At 43.9% G+C, this 25919-nt stretch overlaps 1 protein-coding gene across 1 annotated transcript in view; it reads right to left on the minus strand.

Moving 5' to 3' along the window:
• LOC136586874 (epidermal growth factor receptor-like) overlaps positions 1–25919 on the minus strand; it is a 213837-nt gene that overhangs the window by 35337 nt on the left and 152581 nt on the right. The window contains exons 12-16 of the mRNA XM_066585141.1: positions 20441–20637; positions 19135–19267; positions 15449–15542; positions 5300–5457; positions 2519–2557 (exon numbers count right to left, since the gene is read on the minus strand). Coding sequence (XP_066441238.1) covers positions 2519–2557; positions 5300–5457; positions 15449–15542; positions 19135–19267; positions 20441–20637 — 621 coding nt within the window. The remainder of the gene's footprint in view (positions 1–2518; positions 2558–5299; positions 5458–15448; positions 15543–19134; positions 19268–20440; positions 20638–25919) is intronic.

A 25919-nucleotide genomic window follows, 5' to 3' on the forward strand; every position in this document is an offset into this window, starting at 1 on the left:
GGCAAATACCTTTGCATTGGTCCGTCTGGTGGCAGTCCAAGAATTTCACCTTTAACGACACAAGAGAGCCCCCCCACCATCCCCCCGCCACGGCCCACTTAATCCTGGCCACATTCTGAAAACCAACTAAATAAAACCGCGCTACTAGGTCCGCAGTCGCGACCACATTCCCACCAACGCGGTTACTGTTAAGGTACATATTACCAGTCTGACTGGGGCATGCACTGTGGGCCGAAGCCCACCTGTATTGTATGTGACGTTAGCTCTGCTGAGCAGGGCACTGCAATGGGATACATTTATGTACCGCCGGTGGGTTCCAGGGAGCCACCCATGCTTTGGGTCCACACGGACTTCACATTAGGGATTTGTACCTGCCTTTGTATTAAAAACCCCGGTCAGACTGGGGCATGCAGTGTGGGCCAAAGCCCACCTGCATTTAATCTGATGTTACCTCAGCTGTGCTGGGCAATGCAATGGGATTTATTTATGTAACGCCCGTGGCTTCCTGGGACCCACCCATGCTGTCGGTCCACATGGAGTTGTACCTGCCTGTGACTTCTTAAAAAGAACCCCAGTCTGACTGGGGCATGCAGTGTGGGCCGAAGCCCAGCTGTATTTAATCTGACGTTAGCTCTACTATCCGGGGCACTGCATTGGGACAAACTACAGGAGCAATACAGCGCTAATGAGACGTGCACAGCTACGCTAGCATTAGAGTCCGCTGTAGGCACGCGATTGCTGAGGGTTTGTGCAGAGGCCTATGTCCTGGGTGCAGTGAAAGTCCGCTTCCAGCCTAGGATTGCTGAATCTGTGGGCCGAGGCTTATGCCGTGGGCGGGTGCAAGTCTGCCATGTTTGGCCGCTCAGATTAATTTTTCGTTCATGTCTTGGGTTTCCTAGGACCCACCTATGCTGTTGGTGCAAACTTAGTTCCCATTGCGGTGTTTGACCACAAAGGCACTGACTGACTTGGGTAGGGGGCAGAGGGCAAAGTGTGGATTGAGCTATGCGACACCTTGACAGATTGAATACTGTGTGGCACATGGATTCCCCATTGCTATGCCCACGTTTGCAGCTCCTGACGGAGGTGGCACAGGATTGGATGTCTCATTGCTTCTGTACAGCATTGTGGGCTATCGCCCCGCCCCTTTTAAAGAGGGTCGCTGCCTGGCCCTGCCAACCCTCTGCAGTGTGTGCCTCCGGTTCCTCCTCATGGCAGACGCACTTATAAATAGACATGAGGGTGGTGTGGCTATGAGGCCAGCGTGTGGCATGAGTGCAGCCGAAGGCTGCGCAGGGACACTTTGGTGTGCGCTGTGGACACTGGGTCGTGCGGGGGGGGGGGGGGGGCGGGGTTGGGGAGCATGTAACCCAGGAGAAGTGGCAGCGGAGTGTCATGCAGGCAGTGATTGTGCTTTGTTGGAGGTAGTGTGGTGCTTAGCTAAGGTGTGCCTTGCTAATGAGGGTTTTTGAGAAATAAAAATTGTTGGGGGGGGGGACACTCTTGCCGCTATTGTGGCTTAATAGTGGGACCTGGGAACTTGAGATGCAGCTCAACATGTAGCCCCTCGCCTGCCCTATCCGTTGCTGTGTCCTTCCCATCACTTTCTTGAATTTCCCAGATTTTCACAAATGAAAACCTTAGCGAGCATCGGCGATATACAAAACTGCTCGAGTCGCCCGTTGACTTCAATAGGGTTCGTTACTCGGAACGAACCCTTGAGCATCACGGGAAGTTCGACTCGAGTAACGAGCACCCGAGCATTTTGGTGCTTGCTCATCTCTAGTGATTATGCATTTATTTGCCCAATTTCTGTGTGCAAATGGTTGTGTTGCTGGTATAAATTTATTTTTAGGGTGCCTGGTCAGGGGTGTAGCAATATCCCTCAGCAGATCTCCACCGCGGGAGCCGCCGCCTGGGAGCAGGAGACAGCTGACGATTCCCTGCACTGAGCTTATCTGACAGATGGGCTCACCGCTGAGAATCGCGGCAAATCGCAGCATCCTGCAATCTGAATCCCACGAGCGGAGAATCGCTATGATTTTCCGCTTGTGGATACAGCGGCTGTGCTTTCCATAGCAATGCTATGGAAAGCTTCAGACAGCGTGATTCACCAGCGATTTATCGCTGGCGGAATCACGCCCGTAGACATGCAGCCTTATTGTACTCCTACAACAGCATGTTTGTGTGACTCTCTCTGCTTTTGTCTCTCCTGCTCCTCTCTACCTAGACTTCTATGGGCAGCATGAGATAACACTCACCTGCACTTTCATCTTGTTTTCTCTGTTTCTAGAGATAGATTGGACAACAGGCAGTGGACAGAAAATTAGAAGGAAGGGAGACCCCTAGCAGCCAGCACTTTAGAGTTAGTTTTCAAAACCCAAAAATTGCAGTGCTATTTACTTGATAGATCCGCTTATTTTTGGTTTAGGATACGTCTACTTGAAGAATAAATCTCAGGATGTGCAGATACCTTCATACAATCTTAGTGTCTATTAGAATAATCCAATGGTCTTACCCAGGAGGTTTACAGCCTTCAATGCCAGGACCCGTACACCTGTCAAAAGAAGAATAAAACTATTTTCACATAAGCATTTACATTTTGCACCCTTACATCTCAGAGTTGTAGGCATTGAATCTAAACTGGAGCAGAGAACGGTACTGGAAGGTACAAGTAACATGGCCAGGATGTTCCATTAGAGTGCCATATTTTGATAACTGTAGCCGGCAGCGGGGTAAAAACAGTGTAATGTCATTATTTTTCTTCTCTCTAACATACCCCCTAATATACCAAATATTTATATTTTTAAAAAAAAGCAAGACGGGGGTGTACAAACAAATCCCGACAACCAGACCCAAAACGTAAAAAGCTACGATTTGGCACTATGTCAGTGCTGGCTCTTGCCATCACACACCTCTACACTGGGTCAGATTTGCCCTGAACTAGCTTGCCCCATGTGTCCATTTATACTATGCAAGAAAAGACCCCTTTTAGTTTTCCCCTCACGTCTTTATTAACATTGCAGTAATGTTGTAGCAAGGCCCATTTAAAGTTCACATATTCTTAGCAGATGGACATCAGCCGGAGCCTCTATTTTAATGGGTAGCTCTTTGGGTAGCCTCTATATTGTGTACTGTAGGCCTTTAAGGATGGACAGCTACCCATTTTAGGGAAAGATACATAATCAAACCATTATCTACAGTGTAACTGCTCATTATGAACATGTCAGTAGATGGCAGCACAAATCAAAAAAAGGAAATGCAATGAATTAATTCTTCTATAGACGTATATTAGATCTGCCTTATTAACATGATAGAACTAGTGAAATATCCCATAATCCCCAAAGGTATTAGTGGTTTATATTATCACAGAGCTATGAAAATCAAATGTTCACATTGGAACTGTAAAGCTTTTGGGTCTCAGTGCAAAAACCATGTGCGGTTTATTTATAATATGAGTGTTTGGGGAAGAATGCACCAGGGTCTGATTGTGACAGCTACCTCCGTACCCCTGCAGTTATGCCCCTGGTTCCTGTAATTGCATTCACATCCTCTTTTTGGCAGGGGGGTTTATTTTTGTATTTTGCATTGCATTTTTTAGACAAGTCTTTAACAGAGACTTTTCAATGTATTCAGTCTGTAACCTGTTTTTCACGGCGTTTAGCCAGTATACTTAAGAAGCCTATGGAAAAAAATGCCATAAAAAGGGCCATATCTAGAACAAGCTGTGTTGATCCAAAAAAGTTATGAAAAAGACCGCCAAAAAGACACACAAAAAAAGTGCTTTTCATATTTCCCTATTGACTTTATCTAGTAGCTACACAAAATAACGCACCATAAAAAACAAACAGAAAAGACATGAAGAATGGCACAAAAAGTATGAAAATGCAGTGTGTGAAAGCAGATTTTTTTGCTATATTTTAACATTCACCATGTGAAACACAGTTTATAGGTATAATAAAAATCTAGCTAGCCATGTGGCCAAGTTTACAACTCAAGTAACATTTCCTGCTGTAGTAAATAGAATAGCCGGTAAATTCAAATTCTTCAATTTTTCTCTTCTGCCAAGTAGCATTAATTCTGTTTAGTCATTTCTTAGTTATATCTGTTTCAGGGAAAGCAGCGTGATGGCCACATGGGATACTATATGGTTTTTAAGAGAGTTGAACTACAAATTTGGCCAGTTATGTAGTGGATTCGAGCCATGTGTCATTCTGTAACTGGGCACTCTTGACTTTCTGGAGCCGCTGCAGGCTGGGTAAAATCCCTGAGTTAACTATAATGGTGACCATATTGGTTGTTACTCTGCTTTCCCAGAAATTAAAATACATTGCTAACATCGATTCTTAGCAACCTCACAATGCAGCTCAAATATTCAGATTTGGTAGCTTTATTTTTTTTTTGTCCCAAAAGTTAGCAAGGGCTGCGCACACTCCATCTATCATTTGCATATTTCCCAGAGTAGCATGGATGGCCTTATAAGTCTTCTCATATACCTAGGTGCTCTCCCTAAGGGGAAACAATACCCTTCCAGACCCACGTCTAAAGGCCACTCACTAGTCAAGCAAAAAAGTCTACTGTACAGTGATGTGGGGGAATCAGCCCAAAACAGCTGTCTGTGTATGGTTATCCTGGCTTTGGCTCACAATTTCCAGTCATTGTTATAAGGCTTGTTTAAAAAGTTTGACAGTAACTTGCAGGAATGCCGCCATCCAGTTGGTGGTGCTGCAGAGGTCTTGTTTCATATTTCCAATAGCGAAAAGTAGCATTTTGCAGCACAAAAGCCCTCTACTTTTTCACGCCAGAATTCTAGAGCAAGCGAATTTATAAACTATTTGAAAAGTAGTTTCAATTGTCATTTTTAGATGCAATTTTTAGATACAGGCGAGTGCAATTCTTTTTGAGGAATCACCCAAAAATAGGGCATGCAGTGATTTTCTCACTGCGAGAGAAAAACCGTTCATGTGAATAAACACATTGAAATGAATGGGTTATTTTCACGTGCGACTTCCGTCCATATCGCTATCGGATGGACCTCGCATGTGTATGAAAATCACCCGTGTGAATGCAGCCTAACAAGGTTGGTTATAAATGTGTACATGACCTTTAAAGTGCAACATTCCTAATATAGGGGAAAAGAATAAAGATAAGAGATGTTGATGATGATGTTCTGCACGCAGTAACCTGCATCCCTTATCTACACAAGGCATTGCATCGGCTGTAGGAAATCTAGACAGGGATAATAAAAATGCTCCATAATTAATAGTTGAGCTTTTTCCGAGGCTCTGCTTAGACTTACCCCGTCTTACACTCCATGCTACAGAACTGGCAGACTCCAGCCTTATCAGGATACTTTGGATATAAGTTACTACTGTCACCATAATAAGCCGGCAGGCAGCTTCTCACGCAGGTTTCCTCATCGATGTAATGAGCACATTTGGTGCACTGATTTGCCTCCTATAAAAACAGGAACAAATTAAAAGTAATAAATACTGGAGACTTTGGTCAAGAAACAACTCTTGTACAATTATTAAAAGACCCCGGTCCATTTCTGAATGATGGAGCAACAGTAGACGTCTCAAGAATGTGGAGATCTGGTGGTGAGTCCGTTGCTTAACGCTACCCTCCGGTTGTACTGGGAACAGAGGTATGGTCTTCTCTGCTGAAGCCCCTCTGATCTGTCACGTCTGGGTCTCGTTTTTGGGTGCCCATGATGGCTGATGCAAACCTCAGACTACCTAATCCCCACAATGCATTGGTAGAGTTAGACTACTAATACCTTATACCTGCTCTCTGATTGGTCAGCACTGCTCACATGATCAGTGCTGGCCAATCACAGAGCAGTGCACAGTGTACATTAGGTAGCATTAGGTACATTCATCATTACACTCTTGGATTACTCCCAGAGTAGTCCATGATATCACAGAATGAATCATGTGACCTGCTGGACTGCTCATGCTCCAGCGGATGCAATGATGAAACAATCAAGCACCAGCAGCCAGATTGCACATCATGTGACCATAAGTTTGAAGCAGATGTTATAGATCCGGAGGAGCCGAGCAGATTGATATGTAGTTCTATGGGGAAAAGATTCAGTAGAACTTGTATTTTATTCATTTATATCTCTGCTCATTCTGAGCTGCGGTGAAGTGAGCGGTCCTATCAGTGATTGACAGCTATCTGTGTATGACTGTACATACAGGGAAGGCTGTCAGTCACTGCTAGCTCCACCCATTGGACTGCTCAGCTCAAAGAGACCAAAGGTTTAAATGAATAAGACACAAGAATCTTTCCCCATAAATCTATATATCAGCCTGCCCGGCTCCTCCTGCTCTGCAGTGAACCAACAAAATATTTTAACTTCTCCAGGCTTCTATCATTAGTCTACAGATGCTTCTAAATAATCAAGAAACAGAGAAATGGCTTCTGACTGCTACATCTGTGCTGCTTCTGCATCCATTTTAATGCTGCACGGAATAAATTAGAAAAGAGATTTTTCACTGGGTGCCGCCATTTAATGCTCTGTTTTCAGCCCTGCTTTTGCATGAAGCACAGCTAGCACACTCCAAGTATGCTCTGTGGAGTGTGCTCCAGTAATGATGAACAGCCAGAGCATGTGCTCCAGAGATGCTGGCAATGTTGAACAGCCAATGGAAAATTGCACTGGCCATCTTGGACAACTGACAAGAGGATGACAAACGGAAGGTTGAGAGAGTCATCGGCAGAGAAGAATGACAGCAGGTAAAATACCCTATTCCCCCCCGAGGAGTCATGGAGGAGAGCTTATATTCTAACACACAAAGCCACCATCTCGAGTAAATTACAGGAATTAAACTATAAGATCCTGACAAGGTGGTACAGAACCCCCGCGGGGCTTGCCAGAGCCTTCCCACAATATTCAGATGTCTGCTGGAGATGCTTAAAAGAGAAAGGTACGTTCATTCATATTTGGTGGTCGTGCCCGATGATCTGCCCCCTTTGGCAAGAGGTCGGCGAGCTCTATGCATGGACGAGTAGACAAAATATAAAACTATCCCCAGAAATAGCACTTCTGTCGATGTTCCCTGGTCCTTTGACACAAGTCAAAAAATCACTACTACGATTTTTTGTCATAGCCGTACGCCAAATAATTCCCAGGAAATGGAAATCCCCATCGCCCCCCACAAGGGTGATGTGGATCGAAGCGATAGATTACATCCAGCATATGGAAGAAATATGTGCAAAGGACGAGAGAAGGCACAGCAACTTCCTGACAACCTGGTCCATGTGGATTATGCTCCGTAACACACCAGAGTTGGCATCCTGGGTTACAAGTGGCATTATTCCCCAAAGACAAACCCAATCAGCCCATCAAAATTAAGTCTTAAAAAACACTTGATGGTTACTTCAATGGTTAATAGGTCGGACCCCCTTTACTCATACCACCTCTCCCCTTCTTATCCTTCCCTCTTCCTTTTTTTTTTTTTTTTTTTTTTTTTCCCTTTTTCCTATCCCCCCCCCCTTTTCTTCTCCAATTCTAAATAACTGCTGTTTTGTTTGTTTTTTGTTTTTGTTTGTTTTTCATAGATGGTTAAAACCAAGAAAACAATACCAAGATAAGTTTGTTCATTTATTTGGTTTAAGATCTTGGCATACAAAGTTGACATAAAATAGTAACGTGATATTACCTGGCAATATTTGATGACATTTAATGTTAAATGCATAATTTTCTATATAAATAAAAACACATTTTGAACCATAAAATACCCTATTCCCTTCAGTTCAGGTACAGATTTGTGTCCCAAAACCGGAGGGTCGCTTTGATAAATTTCCATTGTCATAAACTTATTTTGAGGTTTCAGCAGTAATACTATAGTCTTGATAAGGATCATAGAGGATGCAGTGGTCGGACCTCCACCAATGATAACTTATTATGGTAGGACAACCCCTCTATAGTATAGTATCGTCTACACCTTCCAATAGCCTATAGACCTAGAATAAAACAATATACCCTAGACGGGAGGGAGCTGTAGCCTCTCTCCACAATGTTCAGGTGAGGTTCACAAGAGGTGTAGCGGTGTCGGCCTGTATGTAACATGCTGCAGTAGCGGAGCTAAAGGCTCTTGGGCCCGGGTGCAAAAGTTTATCTTGGGGCCCCCCAACTTCTCTTAACCCCTTAACACAGAGTTGTAACTTGAAATTCTTGGGCCCCAATGCAAATCCTGTAATAGGGACCCCAACTATAATGCTTTATTCATAGTACTGGGCTCCTTATATGGAGAGGAGAGGCCTTATGGGTCCCGTAGGGCTCCTGGGCCCGGGTGCAACTGCATCCCCTATAGTTATACCAGTGACATGCTGTAAAAGGGAGGAGATTGCCAGCACATCAGGACTAACCCACTCAGCAAATTATTTTCATCCACAGAATCGATAGGTTTAATTGCGGAGGACAAGGAGGCAAAATATGCTGGTGGTGAGTCTGGATGCCGCTATATCTAGGGGTGCTGTGACTGTCACTATATTTGGGGGTGTCATGCTGTCAAATTCTTGACGCCACTGCCTTGAGGGAGATGCTGACTAACGAGGCCCTTCTCATCCACTGCTCATGTATCTTATTCACAATGAGGGGCCTTCTTTACAGCTGCTGGTCATAATGCTGACACTCTAATAACTACATATCTCCACTATTCTCCCAAGCATATAGGCTAAAAATTTCCATTTTTTAAATATAATGCATTGAATGTTATTGTGATGCTCACATTGGGTTAATTTGGAGCTATTTTTGAAACTGTCTTTTTTTCAACTCTATGGAGTATATAGGTTAGACACTGCGTGGCCGACACCACATCTAATGTACATCTACAATTCTTTTTTTGGAATGATCGGTAGACTTCAATTAAAATTACGGCCTTTTTATATTTATTATTTTTTTGCAAGAAAAAGTCAACTGTTCTTATTTTACAAATATTAGAAGATACATTTTTATACCTTTATAAAAAAAAATAGCAAATTCCAAATCCCGTCATATCATAATGCTAACTAAAGCCCTGAAGTAGTTAATACTGCTGACCGTGATCTGACACACGGCGATACAGATAATGCTTTAAACATCTGCTGGTTCATATCTGGCCAGATGTTTGTCTTCAGCCTTACATTCAAGCTTAGAACTGGGTTGCATCTGAGGCAATATGTAACAGTATCCAGTTCCTGCCTTGATTTAATACTTCCCATTGATGAACACTGCTGCCTTATCAACTTCCGAGAAAAGACACAAAAAGCAATCAGAAGAGTGTTTCAAGGATGAGATAGCAGAGGGTTCACCAGCATTCAGATGCCGAAACATCAATGTTTCTTATTGTAGTTAACCAGTTACATGATGAGCACTTCCCTGTTTCCCTGAAAATAAGGCCTACTTTTGGCCTACTATTTGGATTGAAATATAAGCCCTACCCTGAAAATAAGCCCTAGTTACACTACCAGGCTTGGTCCAGGTCCCTCCCACTGCTCTCTAGAGGTTCAGCACAGTTCCCGCAGTCCTCACCGCTTGTACAACATCACTTCCTGGTTACAGGATTCATAAAACCCGCCTCCACGAAGCGATGGCTGTGATTGGTTCTTTGACTACTGCTTAGCCAATCAATGCAGCGCTGGATAAACCAATAACAGCCATCACATTGGTTCATCCAGTGATGCATTAATTTGCTAAGCAGTGGTCGAAGAACCAATCACAGCCATCGCTTCCTGGAGGCGTGATTTATGAATCACGTAACTAGGAAGTGATGTATGAACAGCCGAGGACTGCGGAAAGCTCATGTGAGCTGTGGAGAGCAGCGGGAGGGTCGTGGACTGAGCCTGCTAGGTAAGCATAATACGACATCCCCTGAAAATAAGACCTACTGCCTCTTTTGGGGCAAAAAATAATATAAGACAGGGTCTTATTTTGGGAGAAACACAGTATTACTGTATGCTATCTAGAAAACCATCAATCATAAAAAGGTCATATGCAACAAAAAAAGACTTGTCAGAATTGTGTAGATGCTGGAAAACAGCAGTTTATCAGAAATTGAGGGAGCAATTAAGCATCACAGTATAGCTCCAAGCCACATAAACTGCTGGGCTACCGGTTTGTTTGGAAGCACAAGCAATTGTAAATCAATTTCACCTGCAAGTGAAAGTGACAACCGATGCAATAGAGAGGCAACAACAAGACAGCTCCAAAGAGGGATTGTTTTTGCAGGTGGTGGCCACAGACAATTACTCCCCCTTATCTTTCCTAACTAATTCTTCTCTAGTTTTGCCTTTTGCTAGTGTTTGCCCTGGCGCACTAGTTGTGATGTCATCCTGTGCCGACTTGTTAACATCCCTCTGTTGGTGTGGAGTTTGATTAGTCGATGGGGAGGTGATCTCCCCAGCCAACCAATCAACCCTTATTGTAGTATATATTCCGGCCCCTCCTCTCAGAAGGCGACGGTTATTCCTCCTCACATTGGAGTTCTGGTCTGGTCCACGTCCTCTTGGTGCTATCATTGTCTCAGGTAAGTCCCTGGTGTTCTTACTTGTTAACTGGAGTTATACATCTGCTTCTTAATGCTGTTGTGATACTTTATATTAGCATCTATCAATTGTCACCCTCTTTACCATCTAGGAATGGTCTAGGTCACATGTGTCAAACACAAGGCCCGCGGGCCGAATCCGGCCCGCTGCCTTGTGTTATGTGGCCCGCGGCGTGCCGACGGCCGCTCACCACTGTAGTGATTACCAGCTGGGGTGCCGCAGCTCCCCGCTGGTAATCACACTGACAGCGCTGATCCCTTCTCCCCTGAGTCCCCTGCTCTTCAGTTCCGCAGGAGAGGACTCAGGGAGGAAGCGTGCCGTGCTGCTCACTGATGTCAGTGCACACCCGGACGCATATGAACTTTTTCCACAAGACTTCTGCACTAGTCAGCAATTCCAGCAACCTGATTGGTTGTCTGGGTTGGCTGATTCCCCAAACAACCAATCAGGTTGCTGGAATTGCTCAATAGTGCAGAAGTCTTGTGGGAAAAGTTCATATGCCACCCGGGCTCAGCACCGTTCCTCCTCGGATCGTGGAGGTAAGCATATGGCTGGGGAAGGGGGAAGTTAATATTGCTGCTGGGGGGTGAGGGTTAATATTGTTGTTGCTGGGAGAAAGTTAATAATGCTGATTGCTGCCGGGGCTGAGGGAGTTAATATTGCTGGTGTGTTGGGGGGTGGGGGTTAAATTGTTGCTGGCAGGGGGTTAATATTGCTGCGGGGGTCGGGTGGGGTGGTAATATTGCTGGTGGGTTGGGAAGGGGAGGAGGGGGGGGGGTGTTAATATTGCTGCTGGGTGGGTGGGGGTTAATACTGTTGCTGGGAGGGGGTTAATATTGGTGCAGGGGGGAGGGGTTAATATTGCTGGTGGGGGTTAATGTTGCTGTGTGGGGGGGTTAATATTGTTGCTGGGAGTGGGTAATATTGCTGCTGGGAGGGAGTAATATTACTGTAGGGGTCGCTATTACTACTGGGGCCACTGTGGGGGTCGCTATTACTAACTGGTCTACTGTGGGGGTCAATATTTTTACTGGGGCCACTATCAGAGTCACTATTACTACTGCGACCACTATGGGGGTCACTATTAGGGCTCGTTCACACGGGCGTAATTGCATTTCAGGCGCACAAATACGCTACGTATTTGTGCAATCGAAAATCGCTTATGCCTGCGTATTTGGGCACGCAGAAAAGAACGCAGATGGGCCCCTGAGATGGTGCGCAAATATGCATTGAATACATAGGCTTCCTGCGCATTCACCACGTATTTGCGCGGCCCATTCACTTCAATGGCCTATTGGGGTGCGTAGTTTGAAACAAAATAGGTCATGCTGTGTGAGAATATACATTATGTGAATGAACTCCTTGACATCAATGGTTTCTATTCACTGTATATTATGTACGCAAATACGCTGGTGTGAACGAGCCCTTACTGTACTGTCTTACAATCGGCCCTTTGAAGTTCACCAAAAACCTGATGTGGCCCTCGGTGAAAATGAGTTTGACACCCCTGGTCTAGGTGGATTATTATATACATAAAAAATATATATACTGATGCCATGCTTCAACTAACAACCAAATAACCACAAAACATGAAAGAAGGTACATAAAGGCACCAAGCCATAAATAACAACGCCTTGTATGTAATAATTGTTAATAAGGACAGATATAAACACGAGTTATAACTCAGAAAACAAAATGAATATTAACAAAACTGACCGATGGGAAAAAAGGAAATCTTATGGGAAAACCCTGCCTGAGGGTGCATTCACACGAATGTATATTGGCTCGGTTTTCACGCCGAGCCGATATACGTTGTCCTCGTGTGCAGGGGGGGAGGATGGAAGAGCCAAGTGCAGGAACTGAGCTCCCGGCCCCCTCTCCGCCCCTCTGCACTATTTGTAATGGGAAGAGGCGGGGAGGGGGCGGGGCCAAGTGGCGAGTATTAGCCCCGCCCCGTCCCACCTTTCCCCATTGCAAATAGTGCAGAGGGGCGGAGAGGAGGCAGAGAGGGGGGCGGGAGCTCAGTTCCTGCACTTGGCTCTTCCATCCTCCCCCCCCTGCACACGAGGACAACGTATATCGGCTCGGCGTGAAAACCGAGCCGATATACGTTCGTGTGAACGCACCCTTAAAGTGGGGCGATCGCCCTGACTAGACTGGCCTCACGTTGGGAACCTGAGTCTACCTAGACTGCCAAATGAACACAGTAAAAGGAAAGAAGGTACGTAAAGGCACTCAAACGTCAAATACAAAATATAATTTATATGAATCCAATATTAAAATCATTAATGTTGGGATATGCAGAATAAAATCAGCACCACATGATTTTATATATATATATATATGTGTACAATTCATAATTATCAAATGCATACTCTCCTTCTATAATTACACCCTTTCCCAAAGAGTTCATTAGCCTCTTGACACTTTTGGGCTCAGGCGTAGCCGTGTCCTTGTCACTACTAGTACATGAGGCGCTACCTGCAGCCCAATCAGGTTGCACAGGTAGTCCTGCTCCACCAGGATGGCACATCCATACATTCCACTGCAAGAAGATTTGCTGTGTCTTCCAGCAAGTCTCAAGAGCAAGGAGCAGATATCAAGACATGGCCTTTTGCACAAGGAGAGCTAGACAGGGCTGTAGAAGGACATCCACCAAGCATCAGGACAGGAAACGGCTCCTTTGTGTGAGAATGAATAAGAAAAGCACTGGTTGTGTTCTGCCATCTTTCTAGCATAGCCATGAATCTCATCAAGCCTTCCTACATGTCTTACTTGGTTGTAGCACGGTCTGCCTCCCCTAGCCTCAATGGTTACCCTCTTCCCAAAAGTGAAGATGTATGCAGCATACTTAGGAGCTCCTACTATAATCACCAGTCAGCGGCATCTCAGACATCTACTCTATTGCTTCTCAATTCCATCATCTGAGAACAGTGAATGAAGTGATTGGAGTCACATTATCATATGGTTTGAGTTAGTAGAATCATGTTGGCCTCCATATGATAGGAGAGTCAAGGGAAACCTCATCATTTCATCTGCTTTACCCAATATAATATATAGACATACAGCTTAATGCGTTATTGAACTCTCTTCCAGCTCACTTCTCTTAGCACAACCCCATTGAGGCCAGATGTGAAATAATAAAAGAGAGTAATCAAAAACAGTTACCCGTCTCTTTTACTTCTCTCTTCCTTTAATCCCACCAACAAGACAGGAAGATTAAGCCTGCTTTTATGCGGGATGACTTGTTGGGCACAGATGCCCAACAGTCGCACAGCAATAACCATTCTAGGGCTTTTACACTGGAATGAGCATTGCTAATGAATGGAGAAGGTTGGGGATTGTCCTGGTCCACCCGCCTCCATTCACAGTAAAGCAGGCAGTCGTTCATAAGTGAACGACTGCCTCTTTACAAGGACCGTTCTGTAGTAGATTTGAAATTTCGACCCCTCCCTGATGCACGCTCATTGGTTGCCGAGTCTGCTGAACACACAGATATGTGCAAGCAGTCATTGAGTGAACATTCGTTGCTGTAAGACACCACAACACAGAGTTCCGTCGAACACCAAACTAGCGAGAGACTGTAGCAGCCAGTGTATCTTCAAGGGCTAAAACAAGCCAGAGACCGTAGCAGCAAGTGCTCTTTCGAAGACCAGCAGGGACTGTTCAGTAGAGGAGGGGTGTATTTGAAATTTCGACCCCTCCCCGATGCATGCTCATTGGTTGCCGAGTCTACTGAACACACAAATATGTACAAATGGTCTTCGAGTGAAGATTTGTTGCTACATGCAGAAACGGAAGCAAATGAATTCTCGTTCACTGTGGAGTCAGGGCATGCATTTACACTGAACACAAAATAAATGATAATTGTTTAGATTCTCCATGGATCGCAGGAATCCGAATGATACCAGCCCATGTGAAGGCCCCTAACTTCCCAGGAAATGTCACTTTCAGTTTTTCCCTTTTTTTGCTTACTTAAAGAATCATTTCACATTGGGTAGGAAACAAAGGATTGAAAACTAGAATAATATCACACGTCTCTGCCCTGGCTTAATGGGGTTACTGGAGATAACAAAAACATTGCTATCTTCTGGAACAGCACCACTCTTGGAGAAGGATATGGTTGGTATTGCAGCTTAGCCCTATTTTTAAGTGAAAGGGCCTGAGCTGTAATACCAAACAACAGGCCATGGGCATAAGTGGCGCAGTCTCTAGAAGAAAGCAGACATTTTAAAAATGTCTTACAATCCTTTTAATAAGATATGACGCAACTAGCAGGTGACTCCGGAGGATCTCCACACTCTTGGAGATGGGGACTTCCTCTCCCAGATAGAGTTATTCTTGAATTTAGCAGATGTTGTGATTGCATGTCAATAGACATAGACAAAACCTTTGCAATATGAGGACAGCTTCAGACAACCGTATTTGTACGTGTAAAATATATGTGTGCAATGCGCAGAGTATAGAGCTCATGGATGTCAATGGGTTTGTTCTCATGAAAGCTCCTGCTCTATCGTTCTGCGTATTGTGCAGCAGAGCCCTACATCAGGGTAAATAGCCTTTTAAATTGGGTGGGGGTCTTTTTTAATGCGCATATGAACAGGCCCTGTATGCGCAAAATGTACATTACAGTGCGCCGATACGAATGCGAATCAAAATCGTTCACTGGACAAATATATTGTGCTGAAGCATGCTCAAGTGCGCATACACTCATCTGAAGCGGCCCTACATGCGCAAGTCCATGCAGACTGCATTTGCTGTGGATAATCTCTGCAGCAAATCCACAAACAATCGGACATAAAATCCGCAAGACAAATGCGCATGAAATGCAGAAGTATAATTTGGGACTCGACTTTGTGTAACCTTATTGTGTATAAAGTAACACAACTCCAAGACAAGCATAGAATATACTTACTTGTCCAGTGCAGGTAGCGGTACTGTTCATCTGCAGACATTCTTCGTGGCATGATAAACACTTTTCACCATTTCCAATGTATTCTCTTGGCTCACTGCAAAGAGGAAATGTAACTGTTATGTTCAGGTACGAGATGAAGGAAGCCAAATGTTCAGCATTTGTGTACTACAATTCATTGTGTAGGATCATAGTGATAACATACACATCTCGGGGCAGTTTCTGCACTTTTTTAAAAGGAACTGCACCAAAGTGACACGGTGTGAATAAGACCTTAATCGATTTCAGCCCTGTATCACTATGCATTCAGGTTTTGCAGGCTCAGATGAAAAACATAAGTCATGAAAAAACAAAAAAAACCACATGTATATAAGATTTTGATGTTTCTTACCAAAATATAATGTTTCCACTCCAAAACTGAACCAGCACTTTAACCCTTTGCAATCCAATTTTGGATTCAGGGTTTCCTAGGGGGCTTTCTCTTTCTGCAATTATACAATGGTGCCATCTACTGGCTAGAGCCAGTACTGCGGTATGTGACATGCCGGAGAGGCCCCGACAATAGAGCGGCCATTAATATACAGTAAGAATACGCTGCCGGACATCTTCCGACATCTGCACTGTACAGGCTTCAATCAGAATGTTGAAGGATGCCAGACAGTGGATTGGAAAGGGTTAAAAAGGTGCACATATTGTAGAAGTCCGGTGAAACAAATAGGTACTGATTACAAGGTATTGGAAATATTATACAACATTTAGATCTTTAGGTCCATAGAAATGTGGAAAGTTAATTGATACCTGATACCTCAGGTGCCTCCAACTTTACAGTGTCGAATCCGGTAGGAAAAAAGTCATGGCATACTCCGCCAGACTCCATATGTACAAAGGTATTGTTGCCTAAAAGCATTGCTTCTAGGGGAGACTAGCAAGATACACATGATGTCTGACAGAGCCTGTTCCAACAGTGCAAGGATGCTGGATAACTCTGTGTTTAAGTCTCCTTAGGGACCTTTTACATGGAGCTGAATATTCTGCAACAGCTAAATGTGGATTTTGATACAAAACTGCCATCAGGATTCTGCTATTTTCAATTCCGCATGGCCGAATATTCCACAGGAGGGCACATTTAGTAACGCTATTACGGTATATTCTGTGCTGTGTTAGAGGTTCCTTAAGGGACTCTTAAGGCCCATTTACACGCAAAGACAATCTTTCAAACAATTAAAAGATTTCCAGTTTTAGCGATCGTTTTGCATAAACTGCTAATGCACACTAATGTCCATTAGCAGTTTATTACCTTCTTTTGTGTGTAAACGAGCCTCAAGCAGTTGTTTGCAAATCCCAGCAAGTGGTCTGGACTTTGCACTCAGCTGCATTGTCTTCCCATGGGCTGGCAGCTGAATACAATGTAATTAACTGCTCCCGTGGAGAACATAGCATGTGGTCCCTGCTATCTCTCTCTGGCTGAACAATGGATTTTAAGCTAACCTCAGCAGAAGAGTGAACAATGGCAGCGTTCATACGCAACAATTATCACTTAAAAGCCGTCGTTTTAATGCATTTCCAGCGATAATTATTGTGTGTAAATGGGGCTTTAAATGGGTCGATTATATCAGGCACGTGCATTTGCCGAATCATCTGGGCGTGTAAAGGGACAATGAGCAGCTGATGTGAGTACTGACTTTCCTTGTGTTTCTGTCTATGAAAGTTTTTATAGTCTACCTACAAAATCCAATTAACTCCTACACTGATGTGACTAGGTCCTAAAGATAAATAATGATATAGGGGTCGCAAATATGTAATGATTTGATCAATGTATCAGTTTTTATGTAACCAACATCATCACAAAACCAAAAGTAAGGACAGAAAATAGAGCCAATCAAAAATCAGTAATAATGGCATATCAGAAATAAAACCAAAACACGAGAGAGACCGCACATAGCACATAGCAACAAAAAAAATACAATAACTATATCTCCTATAGAGGATGATTGCTCTGTCTAGGGAGCTGATGATCCCTCATGGCTAATGGCCAGATTTTAATAAAAGGACAAAAATTGTCTGATGAAATAAAAACATCAATTCTATATGAAAATTTTTACCAAAATTGACTTTAGCCATGTTCTATTTGAGATATATTGTTTCCGGTTTTTAGCTTCGGTTGGTGCTGGTTATACTTTTACAGGTTGCGTATTTGTGAGATGCAGGAAAAACACTTGTAGAGATTAGAAACTATAAACCCGCAGGAAAAAACCCCACTGCTATGCATTTAATAAATCTCGCGGTGACACGGAAAGCTCGTTTTCCAGGAAAGCTAAAGGCTTCGGCTCAGAAGAAGATTAAAGACAATCAGAATTATGTGTTCTACTCCGTTAGCGCTTTTATCTGTTTTAAAAACAAGGCCCATCTTTTGGAAACCTCATCCAGGTATTACGCAAGTCCTCCAAATGAGGAGCTAACATTACTGTCCTAATTACAAAGTACTGGGAGAAGGTTTAGTGCTGCTCTGAACAATACTTGATTAAATAGGAAAAACTGAATACAGAATGGAAACTCCTTCCTTTAGGTATTTGTCATAGGAGTGTATGTGTGTGTCCGTAATCCAGACATACTGCAGATGTAATAGCACCAGTATGGCATTAGTGCTTCATCTTTATTTGCCTCCATATCTGCTTTCATTGGTTTTATTAGCTACTGGACAAAAACAGATCACTTCTTTTACCCAATTAAAATTAAAGCAATTAATAAAAATACAGATGTAAATATAGATAAAATGCTGATGGCATACAGACGCATTCATACACTTTCATAGGCTATAATGGGCATACATTTCATCAAAAACGGACAGAAGTAGTGCATGCTGCTTATTTAAACCTAGCCAAAAAAGGGAGAAGAAAAAGGAGAAGAAAAAACAATTTCCTTCTCCCCCTTCTTCTTCTTCTTTGCTTTCCTCTTCTCTTCCTTACTCTTCTTCAACTTTATCTCCCTCTCCTTCTCCTTTGACTTCTTCTTCTCCATCTTGTTGTTTGATTTCCCCTCCTTTCTTTCTTGTTCACCTCCAAAGCAGGAGAAGGAAAAGGAAAGAGGAAGGAGAGGTAAGAGGAAGATGGAGGAGCATAGTGGTTTAGTGGTTAGCAATGCTGGAGTCCTAGGTTCAAATCTGACCAAGAACACCATCTGCATGGAGTTTGTATATTCTCTTTATCTTTCTTTTTCTTCCTCTTCTCCAGAGAAGAAACATATTGGCTCAGTAGTTAGCATTGTTACCTTGCAGTGATGGGAGTCCTAGGTTAAAATTTGACCAAAGACATCTGCATGGAGTTTTCCGATAGTAGACCTTGTTCTTGGTCAGCTTTGAACCTAGGACCACAGTACTGCAAGGCAACAGTGCTAACCACTGAGCTACATCCATTGGAAAGGCACCACCACCAATTCTTGCAACCCAAATTCATGTTTTATCGGTTTGGTGCATTCATCTCTGATTCAGAGTGAATGGCCGGTGGAGGAGAAAGGAAGGAGCAGAAGTGTCTGATGACTGAACCAAGAGGTATTTCTCTCTAATATATGTTGCAAAGTTTCTTATACTCACTTGTGCTATTGATTTATGAAAAAAGGTTCAAAGTTTAGTTGCACTGCACATAAAAAATCATGACGATCAGAAAATAATGTCATTGGAGACATAGACTTACTCTTTGAGCAGATTACATGAGGATACGCATTCTTTTCCACGTTTAAATGCCTGGCAGGACAAACATAGCGAGGGTCCGTGCCCCCAGCAACCATTAGGGGAACACGAGGAATCACAAGTCATCTCATCAGCCTCTGTTAAATAAATAAGATTTAACATTTTCAAGCGAAGCTATAAGAGTATATATATATATAGTCATACATTACTAACATGCATGCACTCATACATTATACTGTACTACAAATATGTTTTTTATTTTTTCTGCACAAAATTTTTGTTGTTTGTTGTTTCTTTGGCCCAATGTCCACGTGCGGATTTTAATGATATCTGCACATGGCGCCCACGTGGCACAGGAGATCCGCAGCTCCAGCAGCCCATAGGGATGCATTAGCATCCGCAAGGCAACTTAATGCATGCCAATGTGATTTTTCCCCGGCACGTGGTTCACATGCACGGGAAGAAATCGCAGCATGCTCCATTTTTCTGCGGATCTCCCGCACGGACAGCTTCCGCAGGCTTCCACTGAAGTCAATGGAAGCTGTCCGGATCAGCAGCACAGCCACAGCTGTCACTGTGGACGTGCCGCGGATCAGTGGGAAAGTAGGAGATTTAAGAAAGAAAAATGTTCATGGCGCATCCACCGTGCTACAGAAAGAAGATGCGGCCTGCACAGAGGAGAGCCGCGCTGGATCCGGAGAGGTAAGAAACTATGTATTCCATCTCCCTGTCCGCGGGCACGCACGGATTCCACTGCGGGATTCGGCAGTGGAATCCGTGCGTGCAAGTGGACATGATCTCCCTCACACAGGTGTTTGCAGAAATGCAGTATTTTTCAACGTTGCGTTTACTGCGGTTTCGGCGGCGTTGTCATGCATTTTTGACAATGTTTTGGCTGCGTTCCCAGCACAGCTGCAGCAGCGCCGACCCCACTGAAAGCAATGGGATAGCATCACAGACTTCTGTCACAGCTGTAACAGTCCCCACGGGGATGAAGGAATCCTCTGCCATAGCTGTGACAGCTGTGGCAGAAGTCTGCGATGCACTCCCTATGTTTTCAATGGGGCTGCCGCTGATGCTGCCGGCCCCATTGAGAACACTGAGCGACATCGCAGATTTCTTCTCTGCGCCGCAAGGCATTCACTCTCACATCGCAAGACAATATATCGCTAGTGGGTCGGCACCCTTAGGATGTCCTTATAAAGACTAAATCATGAATAGTAAAATCATAAGCAGGACGTAAGATCACCAGGTTTCAGATGTATCATAAGAGAGAACTTCCATGGGTGGAAGTTAGAATGGATGCTTACCACAGAGATCAGGGTTCCTGTTGTCAGAGATTTTATCCTGTTGGTTTGCTCGGAATATACTTGTCCAGTTTACTGAATTAACATAGCAGAGATTTGGATTAAATTTAATTATTATATCGCCATCGCTCACTTCTTTGAGAGATCGGAATCCCAGTGATGATATGTTTAGACCTGTTACACCAAGTGTATATTTCCCGCTGGATAAAAGAAGACAGAAATTGTGATCTTTCCATACAAAGTCTAATACAGTCATATGAGTAAAACGTTCACGCTAAAGAAGACGTATAATTTGTGCCCCTTGCTGACAAAGCAAAAAGCCCCCCCACCAGTGGATCTCAGCTGCAGGGGGTAATTCAGCCCTCATCTGCTGGAATGTGTTTAGGATTTCACTTCACATTGAATTTCATTGTCAATCATCATATGAAGATGTACATATTAAAAGTTGTGGATGGTCTCTTGGCCTCAGATGCCCGCTATATAAGTGGTGTTCTTGTATTACCTCAAATCTGGTATTCAGAGCATCGCGGGATACGCCTGCGGATTTACCCTGCAGGAGTACCGCGATTAAAAACAAAGAAGTGCCTTCGACTGATGGCGGAATTCTAGGCGTATTTCCGCGGTCTCCATTAATGCTCTATCAATGCAGATCTCCCGTGGCACAAATCTGCGGCAAATAGAACATGACGCGATTTATTTCCCGCTGCGGAAATCCGTGGTAGAATTCCGCATGTTGCATTGGCAGGCAGAAAGCTCTTAGGTTCAATAGAGCCTCAGAAATTCACGTGCACATTTCTGCCGCGGGAACCAGCGGTTCACAGGGCCTCCGTGCCCACCCCGCCGACCCTGCCAGCCAGCCTGTTGCTGTGAGGCGCAGGGGAGCCCCGGTCCTGGCAACCTCACCCGGACGCCACGTTCTCCCTCGCCGCCGGGTTGCTAGGGACGCGGCGGGTGCCGCCCAGCGTCCTTCTCACCATGGCAGCCAGGCACACGTCCCTGGTCTCCGCCTGTCCTGCAGGGCTGGGGGCAGGTTCCCCAGTGTCTGGGTTCCTCAGTGAGGCTATGCTCCCGGCCCAATCATCTGCTGGGGCGAGAGCTCTGACAGCTTTTAAACTCCTCTGTGTCTCTCTGCTGTGCCAGTGTTAGTTTGGTCTCCTGCTACACTCGCGTCCTTGCTCTTGTCTGATTCCCTGTTTTTGACATTTTGCTCCTGACCCTGACTTCACCTTCACCTGGTCCCTGGTACCGCGTATTCTCCTGTTGCCGATCCGGACTTCCTGAATTGCCTCTGTGCTTGTTTGTCTCTGTTTCTAAGTCTGACCCCTTGCAACGCTTCCCTAGAGAGTATAGAGACCGTCGCTCAGTTGTCACCCTGGGGCCTAGCCCAGAGGGCCAAGATGGTAGGAACAGTGGGTTGTGGGCAGCTTTCAGGGACTACCAATACCCAGACCCCAGTTCCCTGACAACTGGTGTGTATTGGAGATGGGGAGGGCAAAGCAAATATTAAAATAACTTCCCAATTATAATGTCATGCCTTGCACCATGGAAGAAAAATTTTGGGACAAATTCATGAAACTGTCTAAAATAGAAGTGTCAAATTCATTTTCATCGAGGGCCACATCAACATTATGGCTGCCATGCATAAAGAGTCATTCACACGTGTGTAGTTGCTCTCCGTATTATGCATGTGCGTTTTTACACCCATAATGCAAACAGCTTAAACACCATTTAATTGTATTGAAACAAGGAAAAAAACAAAAAAATTACAAAAAATCCTGCGCTCATAGGACAGCCATATAATAGTAACCCCCAGCAAAAAATGGCAATTTCAGGGAAAGAGCTGAAACAACTTACTTCAAAGGAGGGGATATGACATACACAAAAGCCCCCTCCTAATGGTGGTACTCCAAGCTGATCTGATAATATAGATGCGATGCTCCATCGATGTATAGATGTGATAGATTCTTTATTTTTTACGGGATAGTCAGATATAGTAACGGCAACGCGTTTCAGTGCATACCAGCACCTTTACAAGCCATACATAAACAAGCAGATTAAACCTTTAAATAACATTCACATTTACCCCATGTCATTCTGTTCATGGTTCATGGCTGTTCTATGAGCCGAGGATTTTTTTGTAATTTCTTTAGTTTTTTTCCTGATTTCATGTGCCGGGGAGTTATCCTCTTTTGAGAGGTCGTCCGTAATCCGTGCACCTCTCCTCTGCTATAGCGGATGCCACCAGCATTGGAAGCAGCCCACTAAGACATCTCCAGGATCACAGGTGAGGCCCCTGAGGACCCACACTGGGTCCAGGTATCCACACCAGGCGAGTCCTGATCACCAATATCCTGAGGCGCTCTCCTATTGTTTTAAAGATTACATTGCATTGGGGTATTCAGATATGTGATTTTCATACATGTATTTTACGTGTATGAAAAAAAAAAATTGCAGCATATTCTATTTTGATCTGTATGATGGATTGAAATTACCCATTAATGTCAATGGGATCGTGTAAATTCAATGGGATCACGTTGACTGTGTTTACACTTGAAGGCAGAAGAAATCTATGGGACATTCTTGCATTTTTTTTTTTTTGCATATGTGAAAAGTGGAGTGAAATACGCGAGATCCAAATACGCAGTGAATACACACAGTTTCGGTCCGTGAAAACGCCATGCACTTTACAGACCCAAACTGCATCTGCCCGAGTGAATGAGCCCTAAACGTTAACAAGGCTGTGGAGCTCTATGCACTATGACGGCGTTTCTCCTCTTCTGCCGCTTTAGTAACAAGTTTCCTACTTTGGAGGGTGGCCTGGGTGCTCGGATATGGCTGTCAGAGCTGTGCCAGCCCCTGTGAGGTGTGGAGGTGCATTGGAACTCAGAATCCAAGATGGCACCAATGCCCTGTGTTGGCACCACCTCTATGCGTAGCGCTGGCTGCTTCCTCTGGGAAAAGTGGAGAGTTGGTCCTTCTGTGCACAGACATCATGCGCCACATAAAATGACATGGCGGGCCAGATGCAGCCCAGAGGCCTTGAGTCTAACACAAGTGGGCTAAAGCACAAACTGTGCTTATATCTCATAGTATCCAATCACAGCTTTCACCTCCCCAATTGTATATAGGGGGCCCCAGCCATTACTTTTTATTAAGGGATCTTGTTTTTAGTATGAAGATAGGTAAAGTTGGGAGAAACTGCAGCTGATTTGCAAATAAAACAACTGTGCAGGGTCTGCAGTTTCAGGTAATTTAATGCTATCGAACTTCAATGATCCTTGTTAATTCTAACTAAAGGCACCATTGATTGATGCGTTAAGCTTCAATTGCATAACATTAGACGTCTTGGCATCAAGAGGTACAACTTAATTCTTATAAAAGTAAGCCAATAGTACCCGCAAGCATAAAAACAGATTACAAGGCTGGGTTGATAAATCTTTCACTCTCCATGGCCAACCAGATCCCGAGTCTGGTCTAACTGGCTATTTGGTTCACATAATGTATTATCACTAAACAAAAATCTCCAGTCCCAGATAAATGATTTTGGCTTAACCACTGAAAACCAGGGACCAAGTGTATCTGGTACCCGAGTGATGTAATCAATTATGGAAAAGAAGAAGTGAAATATGCTATAGGAGGTAAATCTCTGGAGCTAGATGTCATCTACTAACAATATCAGATAGTCATATACAGTATAGTTTGCAACGACCTTAATAAAACTGTATAGCGGATATGTTTTAATATAAGGTTTTATGAAATGTGGAAAACCTGCACTTACATCGGTAGATCCCATAAATATCTGAAAATACTTAGTTTTTTGCCAAAAAATGCATTTAACCTAAAGTTTGGTTCACTGGTGAAGCCCCTACCTCTACTCGATGGTTAACCACAAAATAGACTTGGTTGGCTTGGCTCATAACGGACATCACATAATACATTATTCCAAGCTGTCTACACAGCAGCTATTAAGTCCACACCGAACAGCAAGAAATAACAGACTCCTTTACATAATTAGTTATCACTAAATATTGGATACCAACGCTGACTATACCACGCTGGCTCTAGTATCTGTCAATAGGGGTGCTTCTAGATGGAATGATCAGTTGGACACAGATGTCCAACAGGTTGTCCCAGCAATAATCGTTCCTGTGGTTTTACTCAAGAATGAGCATCGCTGGTGAATGGAGGCAGAGCGGGGCTGGGGATCCTTCCGGACCACCGGCTTCTATTCACAGTAGGTAGGCGATCATTCATAAGTGAGTAGCAGCCTGTTTACACAGACTGATACGTTGTTCAGTTTTCTGCATGCAGAAACCAAAAGTCAAACAAGAAGCAAACGAGTTCTCATTCATCATTCAGTCTCTGCATGCATTTACACTAAACGATTATAGTTCAGAACTTTGCTGGATCACTGGAATCTGAGCAACGATCATTCCGTGTAAAAGCAGCTCAACTCTTCTAATGGCATTTAGGCATCTGCATGCTGCTGGGAAGTGGTGTTTGTACCTACCCTTATACCTTTGTATCAGTAAGTATTGGGCATTTTTCAGTAATTTTTGTGTGGATATTATCTTTTTCTTCAATGACATGTTTGTAGTGCTAGCGTAGGGTCTTACAAAACATGAGGACTCTTGACGTGGGTTGCAAGCTTTGTGTGTTTTGGCCAAAATATCAACATTTACCTCATATTTATTTGCAGAATCAGTTGGGTCCTGAGATGTTGGTTTAGCCCAGGGGATTTCAGAGCTTTGTGTGGTATACTTTGATAGTGTGAGGCAGCCTGCCTGGTCTAAGATCATGGGTAAAATGAATGGTGGTGTAAGCTTGCATGGAGCACTACATGTACTTGTTGTAGTGGTACCCTATACAAGCCGTATGCAGGTATAATAAGCAGCGACCCCTCCAATACATCATGAGCATGTGAGTGGTTGTTCATCGGTATTTTGCACCTGTGTATTCTCCCCCATTTGGCATTTTTCCATGTATCCTGCCCTTGTTCTCTTGTAACTGTAAGTATGGCTGCTTTTCAGTGATTTTTCGTGTTGATTATATCCCTTTTCTCAGTAAATTGTTTCTAACTCTACCAATAAGCAACAGCGTTTGAAAACTGCCTATATCACTGACCACCATAAACTCACCAGCAAGTATATAATTGACGACCATGAACCAGAGATTTATTGCTTAGACGATCACCAGATATTGCACATTGCCTTGAACCATTAATACCATACACTAAAAGTTCCAATGAGCAAAAGATGCCAGATCCTGGCTGCACCAATGATTATCAGTATTGTTCAACTGACAAATTATAGACATGCAATATGAAATATATCACAAAGCCAAGTAATGAAGAGGTTTAATGGAATTCCAGATTTATTCTGCTATGTCACATAGGGGTTGGATGGCAATATGACTGTACTGATACAGCCCTCAAGCTACTGTCGATAGACTAGTGCAACAATAAACATGATTCCTTTGGGCA

This window comes from Eleutherodactylus coqui, chromosome 12 (assembly GCF_035609145.1).
Source record: "Eleutherodactylus coqui strain aEleCoq1 chromosome 12, aEleCoq1.hap1, whole genome shotgun sequence".
NCBI lineage: Eukaryota > Metazoa > Chordata > Amphibia > Anura > Eleutherodactylidae > Eleutherodactylus > Eleutherodactylus coqui.